General features: G+C 37.9%; 1 protein-coding gene across 2 annotated transcripts; it reads left to right on the forward strand.

The window, feature by feature from the left end:
* Positions 1–25,276, forward strand: crbn (cereblon). 2 transcript variants are annotated; one of them, XM_015347360.2, is made up of 12 exons: positions 1–126; positions 867–976; positions 1,708–1,910; positions 3,039–3,188; positions 8,081–8,243; positions 9,587–9,682; positions 11,726–11,788; positions 13,553–13,637; positions 14,207–14,322; positions 14,611–14,675; positions 20,747–20,878; positions 23,770–25,276. In XM_015347360.2, the coding sequence occupies exons 1-12, from the start codon at positions 54–56 to the stop codon at positions 23,951–23,953; spliced, it is 1,440 nt and encodes a 479-aa protein (XP_015202846.1). In that variant the 5' UTR covers positions 1–53; the 3' UTR covers positions 23,954–25,276. The 2 variants fall into 2 exon arrangements, with proteins under 2 accessions (XP_015202846.1, XP_006630756.1); XM_006630693.3 differs by lacking the exon at positions 9,587–9,682 and having other exon boundaries at positions 2–126.

The raw sequence follows: 25,276 nt of genomic DNA on the forward strand, positions 1-25,276 counted from the left end.
TGTTAACCTCAGTTGTTGAGCTGCCGGGGTGCACCTTAGTGTAAACAGAGACTATGGCTGACGAGGAGGGAGGGGGAGACCGGAATATCAACAACAACATGGGAAACCAGTTAGAGCTTTTACCGGGTAAAAATCGGGGGTTATACATGTTTCAGCTGATTGACCTAAGCTTCCTGTGAGTTAGCAAAAGGTTGAAAAACGTGCAGCAGCTATATGCGTCATAATTGCCTAATTTCGCTTTCACTTTGCACGAGGCCATTCTCATGACATGTTACAGTAAATATGAAGTGTTGCAGTTTAGATATGAGCTAAAAAAATAAATTTTCAGTAACATTCTGCACCTGATTTACGGTTTTGACTCGTGCACACAAAACAATTACCTCTGCACAAAGCCATGTCATTTTTGTCAAGTCATGGTATATCGTCAAGCTCTTACAATAATTATTGCTCAAAAAATTAAATAAAGGGTGTTTATAATTAGCTGTAACAAACTGACATTTGACTGTTTATAGCTGTCCTTGTGTGTACGGGAAATAATTAAACCAAAGACCTATCAAAAGGTTTGGTCTTGCATAATACAGAATATTACAGTAAGATCTGTATTCTTGTGCATTATGTCTTATAACCAATGTAGGTTAAACACCCTTGTCTACTCTGTGTAACTGTAACACACAGTATTAAAACGAAGTCATGCAGTTCTGTATTGATTAGATTTTAATGTTTACCTAGAAAGTAGATACTAAAGTGACTGGCATAACAATTACAATGACCAATATCAAATTAGCTGAAATTCTGAGAAACAAGATAATAGTGTTAAAGGTATCATTGAGTATGAGCAATATTTTAGTTAATTTCTTTGTGTTTAGAAAATGAAGAGGAAGATGAAGCTGAGATGGAAACTGAAGATCATGACGGTGATGGAGCAGCAAAACCAAACATTATCAACTTTGACCCCAGTCTCCCAACTTCACATGCTGTAGGTGTCATACCAAATATAATGGAATCTTACCACACTGCTTCACAGATCCTTACTCATTAGCTCATGCCTTGTAATAAGAGCCTGGTTACTCAACATACAGTACTGCTCTTGCAGCATGTGAATGTTTCTGATGAGCTTGATGAATCCGTAAATGAGAGGTGTTTCACAAGAAAGGAGACGGGATGGACCTAAATGTACTATAACAATTGACAAGGAAAATACCTATAGGCACTGTCTGGTGAGATACAGTAGATGATTCTCAATTTTCTGCTTTTGCTTTTTGTGCTTTCTGGATTCGAAGAAAGTTTTTTTGTTCTTGTGTGAGGCAAGACCTAGTGTGAACGTAGTACATCCAGTATGCTTTCACTTATATTTTCAGTGCTAGTTTTGAGTTGCTATAATTCACAGTCCCCATGGCATGAGGGGAGAATTAAGATCTTTATTGTTTTTCAAGTAGGTATATTTAGATAATTGGAGGTTGCAGGCTATAGGCAAAAATCCAGCCCACAATGTATCTTTTGAAGGGATAATGATCAGTAACACTCCTACAAAAATGAAGGAGTTTTCATCATTAATATCAATCAGAAAACACTAGTGAAGAGAAGCTAGAAAGGGAAAACAGGACAGGAGACAGCAATCAGGTTGGGTTGAAATTTAGGAAGGATAGATCTTCCAGCAGGAGTGTAATGCTGGCAGGAAATTGAAGGTGTCTGTCCACTGGCTTGCAGTACCTGGGCATGGATATGGAGGAGTTCCATGGACGGACAGTGCACGATGAGGACAGCTGCCAGATGATCCCAGTGTTGCCTCACACAGCAGTCATGCTCATCCCTGGACAGACCTTGCCTCTGCAGCTGTTCAGGGCTCAGGAGGTCAGCCTGATGAGGAACCTTATCCAGAAGGACAGGACCTTCGCTGTGCTTGCTTACAGGTACAGTTGGACCAGTGCAATGATCTCTTCCCTCTGGCACAATGCAGCATGGTTCTACTGTCTTCTTGCTGAGACATCACAGCTGCGGGAAAATACATTTTAAATCATATCTGGGATTTGATAGCCTGGCAGGTTTTTTTTTAGATAGAATGATTAATCGGGGTGGCACAGTGGAGTGGTAGTTAGCATTGCAGTCTCGCAATGGGGCCCTAGATTTAATTCTGGACCTGGGGTGCTATCTGCATGGAGTTTGTATAGTATGTTCAACTGGTAGGTTAATTAGCTTCTGGGAAATTGTTGTGAGTGTGTGCATGTTTGTCTGTGTGCATGGCTCTGTGTGTCTGCCCTGTGATGGACTGACGAACCATTTAGGGTCTACCTGGCTTCCCGTGTTTGCTGGGATAGGCTCTGACTTCCCTGCAACCCTGTAGTGGTTAAATAGGTTAGAAATGAATGGATGATTCCATTGTAATATTTATTGTATGATTGTACTGTGCATTACTTTTAATATCCTGTGACGTCACATATTTTCCCACCACCAGTAGACCCTCACAACTTTAGCAGAGTGGGCAGTGCAACTTAATTCCACTGTTCATTTCAAGGCGGAGATTAAACAGATATGTGCAGTACAGAGTGACTTCAAAGTATCAAATGGATCATTCCTGGAAAATCAGGGATGAATGTTTATATTTTTAAGCTCAGTTGAATTGAGGGTTAACTTTTAATGCTAAAATCAAGCAACAGGCATTCATCTATTCTAGGGCATTTTTACATGGCCTTTGAATCTCATCAAAATGACCAAAATTAAGAGGAGATTATGTGACCTGTCATGCTCATTTGGTTCTAATTAATTTACAGCATCCATACTGGTCATACTGGAATAAACACTTGCCCTGATCCTAATCCTGGCCAGTCTACACCAGGAAGACCACTAGGAAAGGACATTCATAGCTAACAGGTCTATGTAGGTCTCTGGGAGGTGAGAGGAAGCTAAAGTGCCTGGCAAAAACCTGTGTGAACGGCAAAAACAAAGGATCCGCCACGCACAAAACAGTGTTAGTGTCAAAGAGGTCTTGTTGCAGCTGTTGGATAAACTGGAGTTACAGTGTGTGTTCTCTCGTGTCTCAGTGATGCAGGGGACAGACAGGCAGAGTTCGGCACGACAGCAGAAATCTATGCATATCGAGAGGAGCAGGAGTATGGCATCGAAACTGTCAAGGTGAAGGCAGTGGGAAGACAGCGGTTCAAGGTGCACGAGATCAGAACACAGGCTGATGGGTAAGATGAGATCACTTTATTGGCCATATACAATTTCGTGTTTTGGGAATTTGTCTTTTCGCATACCCCAACTTGCTCTCCATGAGACATACAGACAGGGTGAGAAGCTTAGGGTCAGAGCATAGGGTTAGCCATTTATACAGTGCCCCTGGAGCAGTTGGGATTAAGGGCCTTGCTCAGGGGCCCAACAGAGTACGATTCCTCTGCTGGCCATGGGATAAGAACTGGCAACCTTCCAGGTACAGGCGCAGATCCTTAGTCACAGAGCCACCGCAAGGCCTGGGTAAGGACTGTAATGGTGGGGTCAGTCTCTCAGGGGGAGACTCTGACAGCAGGGAGGTTCCCATGCATTACTGATTAACCACCATGCGGTTCAAACAAGTCACTTGTGTTTGTAGCCACACATGAAAGTGGTTCGTCACTTTCATGTCATTTCACATTAACATTCACATTGGCCCGAATGTTAGAGCAGATCTTTTAAAAGTGTTGCCCTTGATAGAGAACAGCCGTCAAATAAAATAATAGGCTGTACACAGTTAATATAGAGGCCAGAAATAATCCACAACAGCAACGTTTCTAGATTCAATCAGTTTTTTCTTAGCCTGTTTTTTTCTTTCTTTTTTCTCTTATGCTCATTGAGTTTTGCATCATTAGTTCCTGTCTCTCCTGTTATAGTTAAATGCTTTATAATTGGGGAAATTGTGTATCACAAATGATGAAACGATTCTTTAATCTTTTGTTTGTGATTTGTGTAGTTATTTTTTGATGTACGGTATAGTGGTATTTGGAGACACTGAACTGTACATAAAAGGCAACATCACACGTAAATTCATGAATGTAATTTTCGGTGTGTAAACGCTTAATGCCTAAATTTCACTCGATGTGCAAGAAAACTGTGGTTGAGCACAAGCCTACTTATTTGCAATAGGTGCTATTTCAGCTATAAGTTCTGTTACTTGAAGATACATTTGATGTCTTAAGGTATTGAAACAATTTCTTATTTAATGTTTTGGTTACTTAAGAAATTGGTTCCTATAGTACATTTATGAAGTCGTACTGTAGTTTACCATTAGGTGGCACAAGACCCCTAAATTTGTATTCGAAGTACATGTTTCCATAGAGTTGAGTGCTTCAAGGCACAAAGCTTGTAAGTTCAAACAGAAAGCAGAGCATGTGGTCCCACACAAAGGAGTGGTGTTTCTATGTCTGTGCGGGGCAGTTGCTGTTATCATTGTATGCTAGGCAGACAAAGAGAAGTGTCCTTGATTTCACTGTGGGTAAACTCAGAAAATTCTAAATTAATTAAATGATAAGTTTGCCTCCAATTAATCCACTGAGGATATTGGAGCTTGTATGGATACAAGGAGATTTCAGTTTCAACAGGTTTCATTCCATGAAAGATTTTATCTTTTGAAAGTATTTTATCTAAAAGTTATTTGTCATGCATTCAGAATTTGCAATGTTTGACCAGCTGGATTCGTTTGTGTATTTGAAGCACTACCATAGGAGCAGTGTGTATCATGTTCGGGCAGCATGGAGTAGCGGATAGGACTTTGGTCTCCTAATTGGAGGGTCATGGGTTCATTTCTTAAGTGGGATGTCTCTGTTGTACCCTTGAGCAAGGTACTTTATTCTAATTGCCCCAGTACTCACATGAGTGACTTGCTGTTAAAATAGGTCTACAGGTTATCATTGCAAATAAAAAAATGTCCTTAATTGAGTCGCCTTGCTATTTAATGATTAAGTACACCTATTATATCTGAAATTAAACAAAGGTAATTTGCATTTATCTTGCCATCAGCCGGTGTTTCTTTAGTGAAAGTAATGAATGTGTTGCCAGTCCATTCTGAATTCATTTCCTCAGAAACCCTTGCCAAATATTCGTGGATAGCTGACAAAAAAGCCTCATTGTTTCTGTCACAGATTTATCTGGCTTCATTATGTGTTCACTTATGAAATGCAATTTGACTTTTATCTTTCGGGATCTGAAATTATACCTACAGCTTGTTATAAAAAAGCTATATAATGCTTATAGAGCTAAATGTTAAAAATGCAACCAATATAACCTTTCATCTTGAGTAAAATCGCACTCCGTACTACATTTGTGTGTTTGATGTTAATCAGCTTCTATATGAGGAGATCCAGTCACAGAACTGAAGATGAACTTTTTTATTTTTATGAAAATTGCTGTAGTGTGGGAACTCACAGAATCAACGAGAAGTTTTGGATTTGGGATGATTAGTTCTGGATTTTTCTTTGCAGTTTTTTTTCTGATATTTGATTAAGTGTTAGAATATTTGAGTTTTGATTAATTATATCCAGTTTAGAAAATGGGTATGCAGAATTTGTAATTTAGCAAAACTGGACATAATTGGAAGGGTGTGAATACTTTTGCAAGGCACCGGTTAACCAATTTTTTTTCAGTTTCTTCCTGGACTATTTTAAGATGCAGGGCTGAAAGACAGCCTTGTGCCATGTGCAAAACTAGGATGAATACGTTATGTAACATCTTGGCAATGTTTTTCACACACTTGAGGATTATCTACCTGAACACCTGTACCTCAACGTGATACCAGTTTTTTTGTGTGTGGATCTTAAGGGAATTGGGGGGAGGTGGAAAAACTGCTTATTAGATAAGGCCAGAATGTTCAGATATAAACTTCATTTTCTAGCACTTATTCAATCAACTTTAAAAATTCAAGAGTGAATGTCTAGACGTCATTATGTATTATTAGAGACTTATTCTCTGCTTTGTGTTCTTGCAAGGTGCACACGTTTTCTTGTGTTGTTATAATTCTTTTACCCTTGCAATGTGAGGAGGCTGTATAACATGTCATATGGATTTTTGCACCGCACGAGGAGTTATCTAACATTACTTTCGTGCACAGTTTCTTGTTCAGATTTTGCATTCAAAGTGTAAAGTTGTACCTTTACCACTGTATACAGTGTATATACAGTATATGAATGTGATAGGTTTCAGTGGTGTTCAAATTGCTTTGGACAGTTCATACGCTTACTGGATGATTAGGAACTCATACCTAATAATCTGCTAGCCCTTTGCAAGCAGCAAGAACAATTTAATCAGGATGTGGCCTGTATTTCACAAGGTCTCAAAATATTTTGAAATATTTCCAGCCCATTGTTAACCCATTCTTCTAGTACAGTTGTCTTCCGTTGGGATTGTGGTGAGGATAGTGGTGTGTGGGTCTGAATTGTGGTTCAGTTCGGTTTTTCAAGATTAATATCTGGGGATTGTTAAGGTCAGGATACGTAAAGGATAAATATAGGCTGTGTTGTGCTCCTGAAAACCAACCTGCCACTCTGAGACTTTTTTCAGCATGGAATAAACCTATTACTTGTTCCTTTGCAGTATAAGAAACCTAGTTTTTGTTTTCTTTCAAAAATGATGAAAACATAACTATGAATAGTTAATGTGAGATTTAATAAAATGATGAAACTGGGGCTCAATTCTGTCTGTGTGTGTCATAATTATCTGTCATATAATGGTAATCAAAAGAGAAGTATAGGTATCAGGTTTGCTTTTTTTCACTACATGCTTGTGTGAATTAAACATGCTCTTCCTCAACAAAAGATTTTTGAAATAAGCTTTTATATACATGAAAAGAACAGATTTGATTTATTCATACACCTAAAAAATGGATGACTTGAATACTGCTTATTTTTAAGTGTGTAAGAGCCAGTTTCTTTTTTTATTTGTTGTGGGCTGAAATGTTTATACTGTGCAGTTAGGTCTGCATCGCTTAACATTGTTCAGATAGTCTAATCTAACTTTTTGTAATTAGTTGGCACACTGACAGTCGATGATGAATTGGGAATACTCAATGAGTTTGCTCGTACTAATCTATGAAGCACATGTTCCTGTACTTTTGTAACCTTAGTAAAGACTTTTTAGTTTAGGTGAACATGCTTAATGTGAACATGCTTAATGTGTCTCTCAGACCCAAACCCCATCCTTCACCTTCATGTAGCCATTTTGGGCTGAGACTGGCAGGGTTATGTAGTTGGTGGAGCCACCAGGTGCTTGTCCCAGGCCTGGCTCCAGAGATGGGTCCTAGTGTCCCTATTCTGAGCAGATTCCTTTTAGTTTTTACTGAAACCATCAGAGGTGTCTAGTTTGGATCATTCTTTGTAAAGCCCCATACCTTAGACCAATTTGCCAAGGGTAACTCTACCAGAAGAGAAAGCTCCCAACAACATAGCTCTAAGGCTCCTTGTTTCTCACCTGGGGGAGCAAGCACTTAGACAATGCATGGATGTGTAATGTCATTCGTTTAGTTTAGTCATATGTGAACAGACCCTTCAAAAGGATATCTAACCAGGTCAGTCACAACAGCCTAACTGTTTATAAACCTTTTATACAGTTATTATTTCATGCATTTCTCTAATGAATTCACCAACTGTGACTTTTTTACTGAGAGAATGAAAGATACAAGGATTGTAGGTTTTTATCTCTGTAAAGGAAAAAATAAATTTGGCAGCACATGTACAGTACCATAGCAGTTTTAACATAGTACTTTTGCATATGAACTGTGGTTTGACTTTGTTTACTATGGTTTCCTTAGAATAGAATAGATCATAGGAGTACTGTGATATAACGTAAAGGAATATATTTTTTTGTACACAGTTATTTACTAATGATCCAGGATGGTACATTAATACAAATACGAAAAGGTTAAATAATTTGCAGAACAATTTAGACATTTTAAAGTGAAATAAATGTAGTGTAAAAACACAGTAAAGGTGTGAACGCTGGTTCCTTAAGGCATGTGGTCACTTGGTCTTCGTTTGTTGTTGGAGATCTTGAGCTGTTCCTGTGTGTTCCTCACTACAAGCAGCCATGGACACTGAAACATCACTGATGTGTTTCTCAGGATCAGACAAGCGAAGGTGCAGATACTCCCTGAGAGAGTCCTCCCTCCCACCCTGTGTGCAGTCCAGCTCAACTCCCAGTCCAGACTCCACATGCACACCGCATCCAGACCGCCTGCCAAGCAGTGCAGACAGGTGCAGCGCTGGTGGGACAAGTACCAAAAGGTGGGTCCTGTAGTAGTTTTATATTCTTTTGTGCTTGCACCTCAAGCTTGCTCTGATGCACTGAGCCTCTTTTCAGGGCACCTTTAAACAGGTTGACCTGTACGAGAGAGTCACACAGTCGTTCTAGGCACCGAGCGGTTTACCTACCCAAATGTTTTTCACTTCACAGTCAAAATTATTATGCAACCTCAACTTTATTCTTATCCAAGTCCATCTCTGATCTACCGGTGGGAAAAAAATAAGAGTTTGTTCTTAAGCACAAGGACCAAAGACTGTTTTGCAGCTAGTGCGTCAATTTAGCCATTGCACTCAAATAAATTAAATCTTCCGTCTGGACGCAAACTACTGGTGTTGCGTTGTCCATAGCAACTGTGCTCCTAGAGCAGGCCTCCATTGAAGCCACAGCTGGCATATGAAAATTACAGATAATGGACTTATTTTCTTGCAGAAGTGTACTTCAGTGATTTAGCTGTCGGCAAAAAACACGTGTCATGGATGTATCACATTTAGAAAGCTGTTGTCTCGGTGTGGAAGAATTGTCTTTTAAGTGCAGTATCCTTCTTCCTAAACATTTTCTGGAATTGGAATTAATGTAGGTCTTACAGTACGTAAGTTTTGGTTGTTAAGGCGTTGTCAGGTTTGAGAGGAAAGTGTGGGAGTGTGTAGTAGGAAGAATATTACTGTTGCTTTAATGTAAAAATGGACTGAATTCAGTAGTCGGCTACCTTAATAGTTCAATAGTTCATCAGTACTATTGATCACTACAGTTACAAATATGATCTCAATTACCTAATTGAACTAATTATCTGGAGAAAGAATCGGGTCAGCTTTAAGGGTTAGTCAATTTCAGTAAAATGTGACTCAGGCCATTAAGACATGGAGTTAGCTATGCTTTCTCTGAAATGTTCTGGGAGTAATTAGAAGAACTTCAGTGGAGACGTCCAGCTAAGGCTTCTAGCAAGGATAACAGGAGACTCCTTATGAGCCACATTTGAACCTCAGTGTTGGGCAGATTACAGCTATACATTCCATTTTGCATGCTCAGGGGTTGAGTAGCTCATTTCTCAGGAGCAGTCTTTTCCCTATGCCATTAAATGCTTCTAAACAATTTGCACAAGATTTAAATGCACACATCTAAATACTTGGCCACTGAGAAGTAAGGGTGAGGAAGATTTTATTTTTCATGCAGTTAGAAAACATTTTCTTGTACTGATGACATTTTTGTTTCTCAGTGCTTGCTGCCTCTCAGTCCTTGTTGTGCATTACATCCTGATATTTTTCTAGTACTCTTATCTGATTGTCACCCTGTTGCTTACACATTTCATTTGGTTCCACGGAACCAGTACATTTTGATGCTTTATTACAACAGAATGAGGCCTTCTTGCAGCATCACGCTTGGGGAAATCTCTCACCTGGCATCCCACCTGAGCTGTTTTGCGGTGTGTGATCCTTTTAATACCAAACTGTAACCTTTTCATTTCATACTTGATGTTTTTTTTACAGAAGAAAAATGAGCTCTAATCTTGCTTTTTAGTGAAGACAGACCCATTAAAATGTTCTAGCCATAGGCTGACACTGCTGTTAAAAGCATAAAAACATGAACATAAAACTATTTGCCAATACATTTTCTTAGCAGATGGAGAAATCCATGTGTCTAAAACTACATCATGTTTTTTAAAAGGCCAACTTGCTTCTGATAACTCATAAGGGGCCACTTCCATATTCTGGGTTCAAGTCTCACCAGCTAGCCTCTTATACATCATTTTCTTTGAAATTTGATCTGGAATAGGAATAGAACTACAGTATCTGTTGGTCATTCATTTATCAATATGAATCACAAACTATACAGTACCAGTGGACGAGTTTGACTATTTTAGGCCCCGATGGAAATAATCTCATGTGCCCCCTTCTCCTGACATCTCACACCAGAGGCACCATGATAAAATAATCTACTCACTCATTTCAAATGAATACTGCAAGCCATCTTGAGTAATGTCTCTTGGGATTGCCCAGGAAGGTTACAGTAACCCTTTATATATCATATATTGCCTCACATGTGTTATATTTTCCTAGTTTAATTCTCTTTATTTTAACCTGTTTAATAACCTTGCTAGACTGGGTAGGACAGACTTCCTTTCTATTTCCAGTCTACAAAACTACTGGACATTTGGATCAGTGTTCAAATGCTTTTTATTGTTTTCCGAACTTGTTTAATTATGTGTTTTCCCAATTTCTGGATTTTTGGGTGAGTTCCCTTTTTATGCCTTTTGTATTTGGTGTCTTTGGTCAGTTTTTCCATATTTCTTTTTAAAAATTGATTAATAAAGAACTTCTGTTCTTCGGGATTTTCATGTTTATTTTAGAATAACCTGACATGTTAATAAAACTTCAGATTAATAATTCATTTGATGCATGCCAAAGCAGAGACTAAATATAACTGATGGTTATCTATCTTAGAAAGCACTGTTCTGTGCCTTTTCATTTAAAGCCGAGATGAATTTTAATTAAATTCAGACTGATTAGTTATATCATGTGTAGCATTAATATATGCTCTTGGGGATTTATTTTGAAGATATTCACACAGAAGGAAATATAGTGAAATATTAATTTATTGAGAAAGTCACTTCTATTATTAAAGGTCTTGCAAAGCACGGGGATGAGTTTGTTCACATTAGATAAAGAAGACAAGAGGGCTCAGCACCCATGTTTGAAGAGCATATGCAGACCGAACTCATTAAGGCTTTTTTCAGACAAGACGGATGTGAAAAGACTGATTCTCATATCCCAGTGCCTTTAGGATCCAGATGTTCCCCAAGTGGTGTAACAAAAATGTGTCACTAGTTTTCCATCAAAATCAAAGAAGAGAAGAAATGGCCAGTCTCTTTTCCTATTTGGGATGTGTGGGGGAGAATAATAATTCACTGGTGTGCTGAAAGAATGAAACAGAGGAACACACGTACGGAAAATTGTACATGTATTGTAAATGCCCTTTGGACTCATTTTGAGTTTAGGAATTTAAAGTTGTGTGATTTTGCATAACTTTGCCATTACCTCATTTTACATAGGTGATTTTCCTCCCTCTCTTTAATGATGTCTTAGTCTGTTGAGTGTATTGAAAACCTACTGGTAAGATAATGTAACTACTGTAGAGGTGTGGTACTTTCATGTAAAAACGGTGATAGGATGAGACTTCCTTCTAACTTAATTTGTCACAGGGACTCAAGCTTCTTCCTCCCATAATTGTCAGATTTTGTCAGGGAAGGAACTGACAAGGTTTGTGTCTCAAACTGATTTTACCAACCTGTGGATTAAAGAGAAACCTAGACCTACTTCTGACAGTTAAAATGTCAGCTTATTCTTTGCAGGGAGAAATATCTTCAACTGCTGTTCGAAGGTTCTGATCCACCTGCTCTAGGTATCGTGAATAATTTTTGTTAGTGGCCGCTCAAGTTCTCTTTTTAAAATCTGTTCTTTTTTTTCAGAGAAAATTTCATTGTGCAAATCTGACATCTTGGCCTGCCTGGGTGTATTCCTTGTATGACTCGGTAAGTACAGGTATTTGACAATTCTGAGAAATCAAATGCTTTTTCAGAAATGACTGAAATGGAATCAGATGGCATCACTTCGTAGTAGTCATCACAGTGGTACTATCTGATTCTCTCACCAAATTTGGAAAATGTTTAAAACTGTTTATAATTTATTGCCGTTTTCCTGTTTTTTTTTTTAACTGGCTTCACAAAGTTATTTTAGTTGTTTATCTGATTGTAATGGAGCTTACAGTACATATGGGAATAATATATTCTGTATCGAAAAAAAACTAAAGATTTTTGTGTTTTAACAACTTTTCTGCCATTCAGAGAAACGTACGGTTTACAGAAGGATATACTTGTAAATAATCTGTAAATAATGCATTTCATAGATCTTTTTAATCATGCTTTTGTTTAAGTCCTTTCTCCACAAAGGAAATAAAAAGTGTATGTACACCTGTAACAGCTGTAGGGTCATGCTCTCCGTACTCTTACCAAGAGTATTCTTTTAGTTGCATGAAGAAGTGTGTACTGAGAGGCAAGAATGTCTTTGTTTTTTGGATGGACTGTATTGTTCGTTTCTAATGGAGAAAAGCTGGGGTATGCGAAAAGACGCATTCCTAATGCAAGAAATTGTATAGGGCTAATAAAGAAACATTAAACATTAAACATTAATGGTTTGAGCAGCATTGGTCAGTAGGAAGTGTGCAAAATAAGATTGCCGTTCTCTGTTGTATTTGCTTGAGTAGAAGTGAATACATGCACATGGGGTTTACTATTTTAAAACAAGAGGATGCTTTAGTAGTTAAGCTCACAGTAAAGCAGTGTGTAGTCTGGAGGAGGAACAGCAGGAAGTAGCAGGAGATGTTCTTTATTATCTGATCATTGAATGATTTATTTTTTGTGGTCGTGCTGCATGGCATAGCGTCTGTAATAGCAAATGCGTGTATTTCAGGGATTCATCAAAGAAAGGACATGAGATTCCACCTCTTTTATCATTTCTGAGTAATAGTAGAACCTAGAAATGTTTTCAGTATGGTGCAGTCGCGAGAGGCACTATGCTCATATTCAGAGGCTCAGTGGAATTCTAAGAATGTGTTCTTACAATCTCTTCAGGGGATCTCAAGCCATGCTGCTTGTCACCCACTGATTCTACTGAGTTTTTTCATCAGAGAACTTGTTCTCTACAGGTCAAATTATTGATGCTAATGAAACTCCACATATGCAAGAAAGTGATCGTCCTGAGCTGTAAAAAATTTGCCTTCTGAGCTGTAGCAAAATTGATTATTCAATTCTGTTTAGTGCCACCATGCCTAACTGAATGAAAAATCAACTTAATTTATAAGCTTGACCGTTTTTCACATGCAAGGTATAGCCCCCCCAAAAGGGATAGAATGTGGAATTCTATCCCTTTTACCAATTAACCAATAATTACCTTATTCACCTCTAGTGTGGATGATTACAAGCATTAACCGATTAATCATCTAGTGGCAGGTCTTTTGTAATATCAGTCTTTCCTGACAGCCTGTCACAAACATTCTACAGAATATTTTTACTAACTACACAGATATTTACATAAAGTATACAGACTGTTGTGTAGAATGACAGACTAATCATATGCATGAAGTTCTAACTGTCAATATGCAAAGCATGCCCTGCAGATGCTTTTCTTGGAGGGGGGAAAGGGGACATTTTAAAAAGCTAGTCGTTTTCTGTAATGAAGGTTTAAAATGTGAAGTTTTACCTTTAGCCTTCTATTTAGTTTCACGTTTTTCTCATCAGGAAATTCTGATGGATAGAGTGAAGAGACAGCTACATGAGTGGGATGAAAATCTGAAAGATGAGTCTCTTCCATCAAACGCTATAGGTACTACTCTCCTGTCTTCCTTCCTCCAGTTTTTTCTCACCCCTTTGTCGACTACATTATGTCCTTTTGTGCTTTTGCAAGGGGAAATGTCACCAGTTCTTCATGTCTGTGGCTACAATTCTTATTTTCAATTTGGTTTCTTTTCAGTACTGATTTATTTGGCAAATACTCTGTTTTGCCCAAATAATGAGGAACCCACAGTCCCGTCAATGGACACTCTCAGTGGTGGGTAATATCCAGATGTCTTAAGGAGCAAGAGACATGCTTCCTCAACCTTCTCTAGCCAGTGCAATCTCCAAATCTAAATCCTGTTGAGTGCCGATAGAAGGTGCAGTTCCTAATCCTCACACCTTTATCCTCATCACAGTTACAACTGCAGGGGATCCTGCTCAACTGACAGTCATGGAACTGGGACGCAGATATTTCAGAACCTCTGAGCTGTGCTTGCTACTTCCAGGGGCAGTAACTATAGTTATTTAGTGGGGGTTCCTAACAGTTTGGCCTGCGTGTCTATCATTGGCATTGTGTCATCTTCAGTGCCAGTCTTTCAGGAATCTCTCTTTGCCTAGATTTCTCTTACAGAGTGGCAGCTTGCCTGCCCATTGACGATGCCCTGCGTATACAGCTACTCAAAATTGGCAGTGCCATCCAGAGACTACGCTGTGAACTGGACATAATGGACAGGGTAAGAATGCAAAATCTTGATCTGGTTATGAAGGGGATTCTGGGTTTGAGTATTTTTGGCTGTATTATTTCCAATGGAGATCATCTTATAATGGTATGAAAGTCCTTCAAAATTAAGTGCACCAACAATCTATACAATATGTATGTATTATTAAGTTTGTTGGTGCACTACCAATATATTTTAAAATACATAGTATATATGAATACAGCTGAATATAATGTAATTAACATTAGTTTCAAAGTTTGTCTCTTAATTCTCAATTATTTTTTTGCTTTTTTGTATCCACAGTGCACATCGCTTTGTTGTAAGCAATGTCATGACACAGAGATAACTACAAAAAATGAAATTTTTAGGTAAGTTTGAAGGGCATGTGACAGTTTTCCCCTGTAAAAAAACAATAGAGATCCATTTATGTGATTCCTTTTTACTTCTCTTCTGGACAGTTGTCTTCCTTCAACAGGTGTACTGGGGTAGCAGTCAGAATGGTTTGTCTGTATTGTCCAAATGATGCATTTTGAAAGCAGTTCCACAAATGCAGCATATGTGAGGTTTATGTACTGTAGTACTGGGGATAGCAGTAACCTGTGGATCTTTTATAGAGAAAAAAATGTCAGTATGCAAAACATCACAGCCTTGTACACTGCACTATTCTTGATTTTACATAAATATCTACTGAATTAGTGGATATGTATCATAGTGCGTAATCGATTAGACTCATAAGTGGCAGATTTTGGGTTCACCTCGTTACAAACACTCCACCCTTGGGTGATATGCTTTACCCAGTTTCTCTAGTCCACCCAGCTGTATAGGGCAACAGAATTACTGAGTGGTAATCCCTGTGATGTACCACTATCTCCAGGGGAGAGTTACGTGATCTCTCCAAATAACACAGTGGAATCCAGGATGGGCTCTAGCCTCATGAGCCACTGTGGCTGTGGTACTTTACCATTTGCCTGCCTACCTTCTGAACTGAAGTGTAAGCTCTGGAGGGGTGCCTGTAGACCAGTTGGACATATCCAACTCGAAAAGATCTTGCAACTGCCACCATATACATTTTGCCACAAGTCTGGATCATTGCCTGAGGGTGTCTGAGCAATTTAGTTGGGACAAACTTAAGAACATAGATAGATAGATAGATACTTTATAAAAGAGATGTTACAAATGAGAGTGGACACTGGGCTAGACTAGCCCGTTTGGTAATTAATAGTTAATTGGCAGGATTGTATCCAGCCGTTTCTTGAAACAGTTTACTCGCTTCTCCCTCCAGGAGGGTAAAGAATTAACTTGTGTTCTAGGTTTTAAATGCACTTCCACACAATTTCCACTTGTACCTTCTGGCTCTTGGTTCACTGTACATTCTGAAGAAATCTGAGATCCCCTTGTAGTCTTCTCTATTCACAAATAAAAATGTTTACAGTCACATTTAAATGTAATTTACATTCATTGGAATCTTCAAATGTGTGATAATTCAAGATAAACTGCAGATGAGCAACCAGTATGAAGTGCTGTTGTGGCTAATCCATCACCTTTACCAATGAAATCTAATGGAATCATTGTCAGTTGTTCCTTGAGGCATCAAAAAAATATCAATGAACTGAAAGGAGGAATCCTTTCATAAGGAAGAATGGTCTAAAATTTCTTCTAACCATTGTGCAAGTCTCATCAGCAGCCACAGGAAACGTTTGGTGGAGGTTATTAATAATAATAATAATAATTGCTTACACTTATATAGCGCTTTTCTGGACACTCCACTCAAAGTGTTTTACAGATAATGGGGACTCCCCTCCACCACCACCCATGTGCAGCCCCACCTGGATGATGCGATGGCAGCCACAGTGCGCCAGAACGCTCACCACACATCAGCTCTCAGTGGGGAGGAGAGCAGAGTAATGAAGCCAACTGATAGATGGGGATTATTAGGAGGCCTTTATTGGTAAGGGCCAATGGGAAATTTAGCCAGGACGCTGGGATTACACCCCTCCTCTTTTCAAGAAACGCCCTGGGATTTTTAATGACCACAGAGAGTCAGGACCTCGGTTTTACATCTCATCCGAAGGACGGCACCTGTTTACAGTATAGTGTCCCCGTCACTATACTGGGGCATTAGGACCCACATGGACCACAGGGTGAGCACCCTGTGCTCCTTTATGGTGGCTAAAGGGGGTTCTACCAGTTACTAAATATAAGAGTTCACATACTTTTTCAAGCCTGGACTGTGAATGTTCAAACGATGTGTTCAGTACTGACAAGAAGCATTTTTTGTGTGTTTGTGTTAGTTTAAGCAGATTGTGTTTGTCTGTTATTGTGACTTAGTTGAAGATCAGACCACATTTTTATGAGTAATTAATACAGAAATCCAGGTAATCCCAAAGGGTTCACAAACGTTTTCTTGCAACTGTACTTTCAGGATGAGCTTAGCTTAAAAATGTCTAACATTTCAAAAGAACACTATCTCTGCATAAAGAAGGAAGAGCACTGCATGAAAATGTTAGAACAACAAACTATCTGAGTGTTTTGCACAGCAGTGTGTGTCTGAAAGCAGCATATTGAGTGGTGTTTATTTGTTGGCCTTTGGCTAGACAGTAGCAAGTAGACACTTTGGAGCCAGAGCCTCAGATGCACTTTGTTTTAGTTTTGTAAAACCCAAAGCCTCAAGCAAAGGGGAGAACTCAACTGTTGAAGGGAGATGCCATAGAAAATCACGCATCCAAGCCCATAGAGTTATATATAAATGTGACAGAAACAGCAACACGTTACTGGAAACAGCAGTACTATAATACTGCATGACCTACAGAATCCTTGCTTACAGAGTGATGGATTACTGGGTATCACAAGTTGGGGGGACAGTCATCACCACAAAGGTGGTGGGATAGCAGTTTATATAAAAATGGTGTAAAAGCAGAAGAATTTACAAGAGTTAATTTTTATGAATCGTCATAACTCAAGCAAGATAAAAGTTCAAGGGGTATAGTGTTAGGTGTCTGTACTGACCAACTATCTTGGATCCTAAAATTCTGCTTTAGTATATTGTGCTGTTAGATCTACATGTAGCAAAAACGCAAGTATATTGTTGGGAAAATCCTGCAGTTGAAATTGTTTGTACAGGCTTTCTTACCCAGAATGATCTGTTGTTTTCAGGTGACCCAGATAAACAGAAAAATGTAAATTAGAAGGTAGAAATAAGAAAAAAGTATTTGCTTATTAAATGCTTATTACAAACCAAGATGGACAGAATATAAAGAAAAATGTTTTTTAAATGCAGACTATATCAGAATGAAACAGATCCTAGTTAGATTGACATCAATTAGATTGGAAATTAATAGATATGCAAAGTTGCACCTCAAAAATGTGCTACAAAGTTTGACTAATAAACTCTTATCCTCAAACTTAAAGCTGCTGGAATCCAAGTATAGGCACATGGATAAAAATAATGGTTAAAAAGGAAATAGGCAACTAATGATGAGTGTTACTTCAGCCTCTGTGAGATTGATAGTGGGGTACCTCAGGGATCAGTTTAGGTTCAGTGCTCCTCCTGATCAGTATGAATAATCTGTTCTCTAGAACAGTGATTAAACCTGTCAAATTCTAGATGATACACAAATAGGTGGCATTTCAAATAGTTTAACAACTCCACAAGTAATACAAGAGGACCTAGAATGAATCCAGGAATGAATAGACCAGGTAAGACATGCCAGGAGCGAGAACGTGAAATTAAAATATCAGAGGGGAATGCTGGACTTGGAAGAAGCAACATATTAGAAATTTTGAGGATTGTAGTACTAAAATTCATTACTTTGACTTGACAGTGTGAAGAAGCAATACGATTGACATGAAAATGCTTGGATATATTGTTCAGGGTATAGAACTGAAGTCCAGGGATGTTACATTAAATCTGAGCCTGTAACCAGTGCCCTGGACTTGTGGATAAAGCTGGCTCTGGGTTTCCATTTCAAAAGAACTGATAAAATACCTGAAACATTCGTCTACTAGAAACCAAACATGCAAGCTGGGCAAAATGGCGCCCTTTCATTTGTAACCATGCTTATTTTTATGAAGCCCTGGACCTTGATAATAAAATAACTCTCAAAGATCCGCAAGTATGTCTAGGTTTACAGCAATAACAAATGTACTGTATACAAAAATGGTTTGATATCCATTGCTGTTGTTTAAGAATGTCAATGGTTACAGTGCCTTGTAACTCAGGAAGAGCTTCAAGATACTGCACTATATACAGTACCATATTTTGGATTTTTCTTTTGATGTCAAAATCTAGGCATCCACAATTTGTTTCATGAAAGTAAAAAAAACAATTTTAATTTTCAAACCTAAGACTGTTATTCAGAATGAAATGATTACCAGCTGCCCACTGTTCTTTCAAGAGAAAATAGCAAAAGACATTACAAGCACGATTTAGAGTAATTATGTAATATGAGCAAGTTCCTGGGGAACAAAGGCGAAAGAAAGTGTTTAATGAGATAAAACCAAATGAGCGACAAATGCTTAATGGAAAATGATAGGTGAAGTGGCGGCCTCTGTACCATTGTTCCATGCAGAGTATCTTATGATGCTCTGAGATTTCAGGGGCTTTGGCTGTCTTTAAAGTAATAGTACAAATAATTCCTGCTTGTATGAGGAAAACATATTTTCCTTATGTGTATGTGGAGCACCTGTTGGGTATATTTTTTAGAAGTATATACTATACATAGAAATAACTAAAAAGTACCAAGTAACATATCTTTATTAAAGTAAATGATGGGGTGAAAGTTTTTGTTACTGAATTTGCTCATTAATGAGATTCTGTTATATGTACTGTATGTGGGTGTTGGTGCTCACTTTTGTAGACAGCAATAGAAAGGCTTTGATTTTGTTTTGTCACTATACAAATTATTAAGTTACTCAGGTCAGACAATGTCAGTTTTGTGTTACTGTTAGGCTGGATATTGGAAGTGTATTTCTTTTGGGAAATGATCACTCTTCCTACTGCCAGTATTGTCTCTGCTGTGACCTGTAGTATGTTAAACATGAATAGGAGGAGTACAGTAGTCCTTGTGTCTGCAAAATATTTTCAGGTAGCTACTTGACAATGGACAGTTGCTGGGTAGTTGTCTGACCAGAACTGAGGATTGTAAAGCAATTGAAGGAAAACCACGGTTTAGAATTTCTCTGAGAACATGTACAGTTGAACCCAAAAGAAACTGAAGATGCTTTCCACAATATTCCAAAACAAAACAGGGGTAGAGACTCCTTAAATTATATATCTGGGGGGCATATGCTGCAATACAGACATCACCAATGAATCATCCTGACATTTAAAGATGGAAACAATGGAGGTAGTGGGTAATAGAACCTCAGACATATCTGGATTTCTAGAGAATATTTAACATTCAGCAGATACTGAGTTACCCACTGGTGGAATATTTCTGCTTCATTTTTCTGAAGATTGCAGTGCACAATAATTTATGTGGTTTGCCATTATTACCAGCAGAGGACTTCAAAGTCCATCATGCATCAGAAAACCTGTTGGTTCATATAACTTCACATGCTGTATCCGTTTATTTGTTGATTAAATGTTCAGGCAACAGTGCGTTAAGCGTCTCTTAAGTATTTTTTTTCTGAAAAATGCCAGTATCATTGTACTCATTGAAGTGTTTGTAAACCTTATTTACCTGTTTTACCCTAACCCAAAAACAGTAAGTCAGCAAATGCTATTCTTGAAAATGTATTTCTATAAATGTTTTTATATGAAAACTGTTTAGAATATAAGGGTTCCTTATCATTTTAATGAAGTTTTTTTTTATGATCTGAGGAGCTACAGAAAAGCTTGTTTATGAGACAAGTGAATGGGAAACATTATCAACCTTGCCCTCAAGATGTTACCTCATTGATCATTTTTTAGACATAATAAAATCCAAATTGCTCTAAACAGCCACACAGTGGAAGATGAAAACATTTAGTGGTAGAAATCATTTTTTAAGGTTATTAGGTCTCCGATGCATTATTATCCAACTCTTTTGATCACTAAATCATCATGCAGTGTCAATAAATGTGAACTACTGTACATGCTGTTTTCATTTTTTCCTTAAGGACTGTTATTATGTTTTTTTTCTTGTTTTGTGTAGAAATGTTTGAAAAGCCTGTTCTTAGAATGTGAATTCTATTGCATTGTGCTTTGTTTATTTGAAATGTATAACTCCACACTCCACTTACGTTTGTCAGAGCCTGGGAGGCTTTCGGAGGGGTAGTTGGCACACTTTTATGTACAGTATTTACTGCTAAGAAAACTCCAGGTGGGAATTTTGTGTAGCAAAAAGCATCATCCATATCTAGGGGACTTCAGTGCCCTAAGGTTTGGGATTTGTAAAAGCCCTATATTGGATTTCCCACCAATATAAAATGTTCTGATTTTTCTTCTTTGCTCTTCCAGCCTGTCTTTGTGTGGACCCATGGCTGCCTATGTCAATCCTCATGGATATGTTCACGAGACCCTGACAGTGTACAAGGCAAACAACCTCAACCTGACAGGCAGGCCGTCGACTTTGCACAGCTGGTTCCCAGGGTAACTTACGTGTTTTACTTGACTGTTTGACCAAGTGTCAGAGGCCAAGGAGGCCCTGGATTGCTGAAGGAAATCCAAAACAAATACATTGTTCCGTGTCATGTCTGCCCTCCTTCTACATCCTCTGTGTGAGTTACACCCAAATCAGATAGCTTCACCTTCCATCAAACATAAAACAGTGTGACCCAGTAAACCCAGATTTCTAGCCTTTGGCTTCAGCCGGCTTGACTCTAGTACTGATACAGGTCACAAGTGAAATTAGTTCAGTAATTTGTGATGAGAGACCAGAGGCCATCTGTGCATTTCACAGGCTGAACTGCATGGTCTCTAAGACCATGTGGGATGTCCGAGTGATGAACGCAATTGAAGTAAGGAGTAAGGTTAATTTACAGAGAATTTAAGAGAATATTATGTGACATAAAAGCTGCTTTTGGCCAACAGTTTCTTTATCATGTTTTTTGATCCACTGTTTACAGACATCTTACACATCATATTTGAAAATATGAAACTTAAGAGCCCTGTACCATATGTATAGGTGTAGAAATATAAATGAAACAGCTAGATCCAAGCCAGTTGCTTAAGGGTCCTGTTTTGCTTATTCACTTTCAATAAGATGTTAAATTAATAGTAAAGAACAGATTGCACTGCACACTGAATTATTCCCCCAAAACTGTTGTGTTTCATGTAAGCAGGAGCTAAGGGCCACTGAAAATATATTAACTTATGAAATATCTGTGGTATTCCACAGACTACATGACAATGAGGCCTGTATGTTCTGCTTCACTCTGTCTCCAATATCTTGTATTTTGTGCTTTTCAACACACATTAACTTCAGCTATACTTTAGCTGTATTATGTAAAGCAATTACAGAAGTCACTATGTCTTATGATTTGTTACGTTGGATAAGCTTACAAAGAATTATTTTAATATTTCTTGTAAGGTACAGTATAATCACTTGTAGAAGTTTTGTCTAAATCACTATATAAGCCCTATTTTTCTGTCACATCGTTTCATTGCAGTGTATTTTTATGAGTCATTAAAGTGAGTGACTCTTGTTAAAGGGATTTTTAGTGTGTTGGATGTGTTTAGTGTGTATCTACCTTATCAGGTAAAGTCTAGTAAATCCACATTGCTTGTAGGGTATATGTGGGGCTCAATTTTCCCAATTGTAAATGAAGCATAAAGGTAGTTTGCCCATAATTGGGACTATGGTGTTTTGAGTTTGTAAACTACAGTTTAAGATAAGAGTCCTTCAAAAAATGCAAGGTGGAAAGCGCAATCTTCTGTTTCAGATTAATGCCTGTTTAATTGTTTCTTTTCTAAAATCTAAGCATCTTGTTAATATTCTAAAGTCATGAATAAGGGTACTTTAAGTAATAGTGGGTTATATGTCCATCAGTTTTTGCTTACATTTAGGAAAATAGTAATAAAAAATGTTTTCAAACTAGTTTGTATTTCCTGTGGTCCATGGTTTTTCTACAAATTGAATAATTACATGTTACATCTGATAGGGGAAATCTTGAATTCTGAAGATATTGCAAATGAGTCTAATAGAAAGCTGATAAAACCTGTTTCAAATCTTTAAAGCAGATGCCTTGGCCAACACATGAACTTGTTCAAAGTCTTAAATTGTGATCTCTCCACTTGATGAGCTCTGTTCTGTCAGTTCAGATTAGCTTGTTCTGCAGTTTTTATTCCAGTGAAAATATGAATTTATTTTTGGTACCTAAAAGTGTGCTGTAGAATTTTATCTTGTTTCAGACTTAGGTACAAGTAATTAAATATTATGGTACAGTACATGTATTGTGTGAGGTATTCAAGTTGTCTGTTTTAAAACAAGAGGCCCTAGTCAGATTAACAAATCATCAGACCTTAAGAAAAGAGCCCAGCTGGTTGGAGCCATACTATTTTTTTCTTTTACTAATTTTTACTCGAAAGGATTCCTAACAGAGAGCAGCTGATAGATAGCATATCCTGTGACTCTCTTATGTTTAGCCTCAAGACACAAATGGGAATTATGACTTTGCCTGAATTAGGCCAAGACTGAGAAGAGCTACAAAATAAAAGGTTTTTTAGACAAAAAGTGGCAGGATTTTCTATGGTTGAGAAATGCAAAGCTTGTAGGGAAGACGTTTATTCCTTCCAGGAAGAATTGACCTACTGCAGTTCTGTAATGCCATCCTTCAATGGATTGGGGACGAAGACAGAAGACAATGTTTGACAAATTAGCTGCTGTTTGTGAGCCTGAGGTTAGAATGTGTCTCACAGCCACTGTACACTGCTTTTCCTTGAGAAACCTCAGTAGCAGTGCCATGAAACAAGGCTTCATTAAGTTTGCTGTCTTTAAAGGTTATTTATAGTAATGTTAATTGATAGGTTAAATGCACATAATTTTTTTGCCGTTTTTATGTGATTTTTTAGCTTGGCTCTTCATTACTCAGGTCATTTTGTTATTGCCTTGCACAGCAAATTCAGAACTACAGTATGTATTTTCATGTGAGGGATGCTTGGATAACTGAAAGAAATCCCAAATAAACCATTCTGTATGAGCCAACAAAAACTTTTTTGGAACAAAAGTAACCTAGGTTTAACAACGTGTTACTAAAATTCAGGCTTATTGGACTCCCAGTCAATTCCAGAAATCCAGTTTTCTACACTGTTTGCTACTACTTCTGACTGATGCCAAAGAATGAGCTATGTCGGTATAGCGCAAAGCATGCTAGCTGTCTTAATGCTTTGGAGCAATAACTTGCATTTTCGATTGGTATTAACACAAAACAGACTTAATGTTAAAAAGTAATGGCATGTAACTCTATGAAATATGACATGTGCTTGTATGATGGTGCTTTTGCAAAGTGGTGTTTGTGACTGGAATTCCCTGTGTTTTGTAGATACGCCTGGACAATAGCGCAGTGCAGAACCTGTGGCTCTCACATGGGCTGGAAATTCACTGCTACCAAGAAGGACATGTCTCCACAGAAGTTCTGGGGATTGACTCGCTCAGCAATGCTTCCTCGCATCCCTAAGTCAGAGGATGAGGATGAGGAGGAAGGCTCCAGGCAGCTTTGCCTGTAGTGTGAATACCGAAAAACCAAGAAAGCTTCCTTGTCAGAATTCACAAGAAAAGTATACTGGTTCTCAAATAAGTACATATTAGTAACAATAAACAATTATGTAATAAAAGCTGGCTTGTGACACCCGCGTATACCTACAGTTTATGTTTCCAGATGGTGGAGGTGGTTAGCTGTGTCAGAAACCAGAGAGCAATATGCAACTTATAATGTGCCAATAACTGCAGTACAGTGCTGTGAGCTAGGGAGAAAAAAGCTAACTTAATGCTCAACACTCTCATATCCTAACCCAACCATGCTAGCCTTCTGAGAGCCAGGTTACTATGGGTTCATTATATCATACAAGACATAACATATCTACACTGGATATAGCATTGGATTTCTAGCGTTTGAGTTATATAATTTTTTTCTCCCTTTTTCAGTAGCCTGTGGTAATCTAGGAACTTCATAGTTTGCAGTGTCTCAGTGGTACTGCAAAGAATGTGCAAATCTGCATGTGGTTCAGTAGGCTTTTTAGTATGGCTAGACATGTACTGTAGGGAAAAAGATACTGTTCCCTAAGTCTGTTTTCAGTAAATGACCTGTGTCAGGTGTCATTGTTTTAGTCCTCAGTGTTAAAGTTCAGATAACTGTGACATGTTACTAATTCTTTCTAAAAATAATACATTTGGATACAGTATGTTCAAAATTTTACCATGTTCAAGGAATGTCAGACAAAAGAAATCAAGTACTGTATCTTTAGTGCATATATTTGGGGGTTTCATAAAAAGATTCCACATTTTCATTAATATCCCTGTTAGATGTTGCATAATGTTCACATGCAGTTCACACTTATCACTGAGGGTCCAAGAAGGAACCAATACTGCTGAAAACTGTACCTGTCTCGATTGGCTTCAAATGAGTTCATTTGAATCATATTTTTGTTAATTATGGAGATAAAAATAAAATGAGGCAGTTGCAAAGAGGGACATGTTTTTACATTTTTAATTGTGTTTTTTGTTTTGCAGGAGTTTATTTATTTTTGATTGAGATCTTTTATTTTTGGTACTTGCTGCTGTTTGAGATATAATGTGGCTCATTGCGTCATTGAGTAATAAGACAATTTTATTGCATGCATTGGGAGTGGAACACCCAGACAGATCTCACATCTTAACTATGTGTTGTTAAATGTCTTAAACATTCTTTTTAGTTCCTTATGAAAAGCAGGAAATATTTTCTATGCTTGAATTTATTTTTCTCTCAATGTAATACTTGGCAGTTGCATGTTAAACAAAATTCTCGTTAATTTCCTGCACATATGAATTTATAAAATGTCTCCACACCAGAA

This window comes from Lepisosteus oculatus, chromosome 4 (genome assembly GCF_040954835.1).
Source record: "Lepisosteus oculatus isolate fLepOcu1 chromosome 4, fLepOcu1.hap2, whole genome shotgun sequence".
NCBI lineage: Eukaryota > Metazoa > Chordata > Actinopteri > Semionotiformes > Lepisosteidae > Lepisosteus > Lepisosteus oculatus.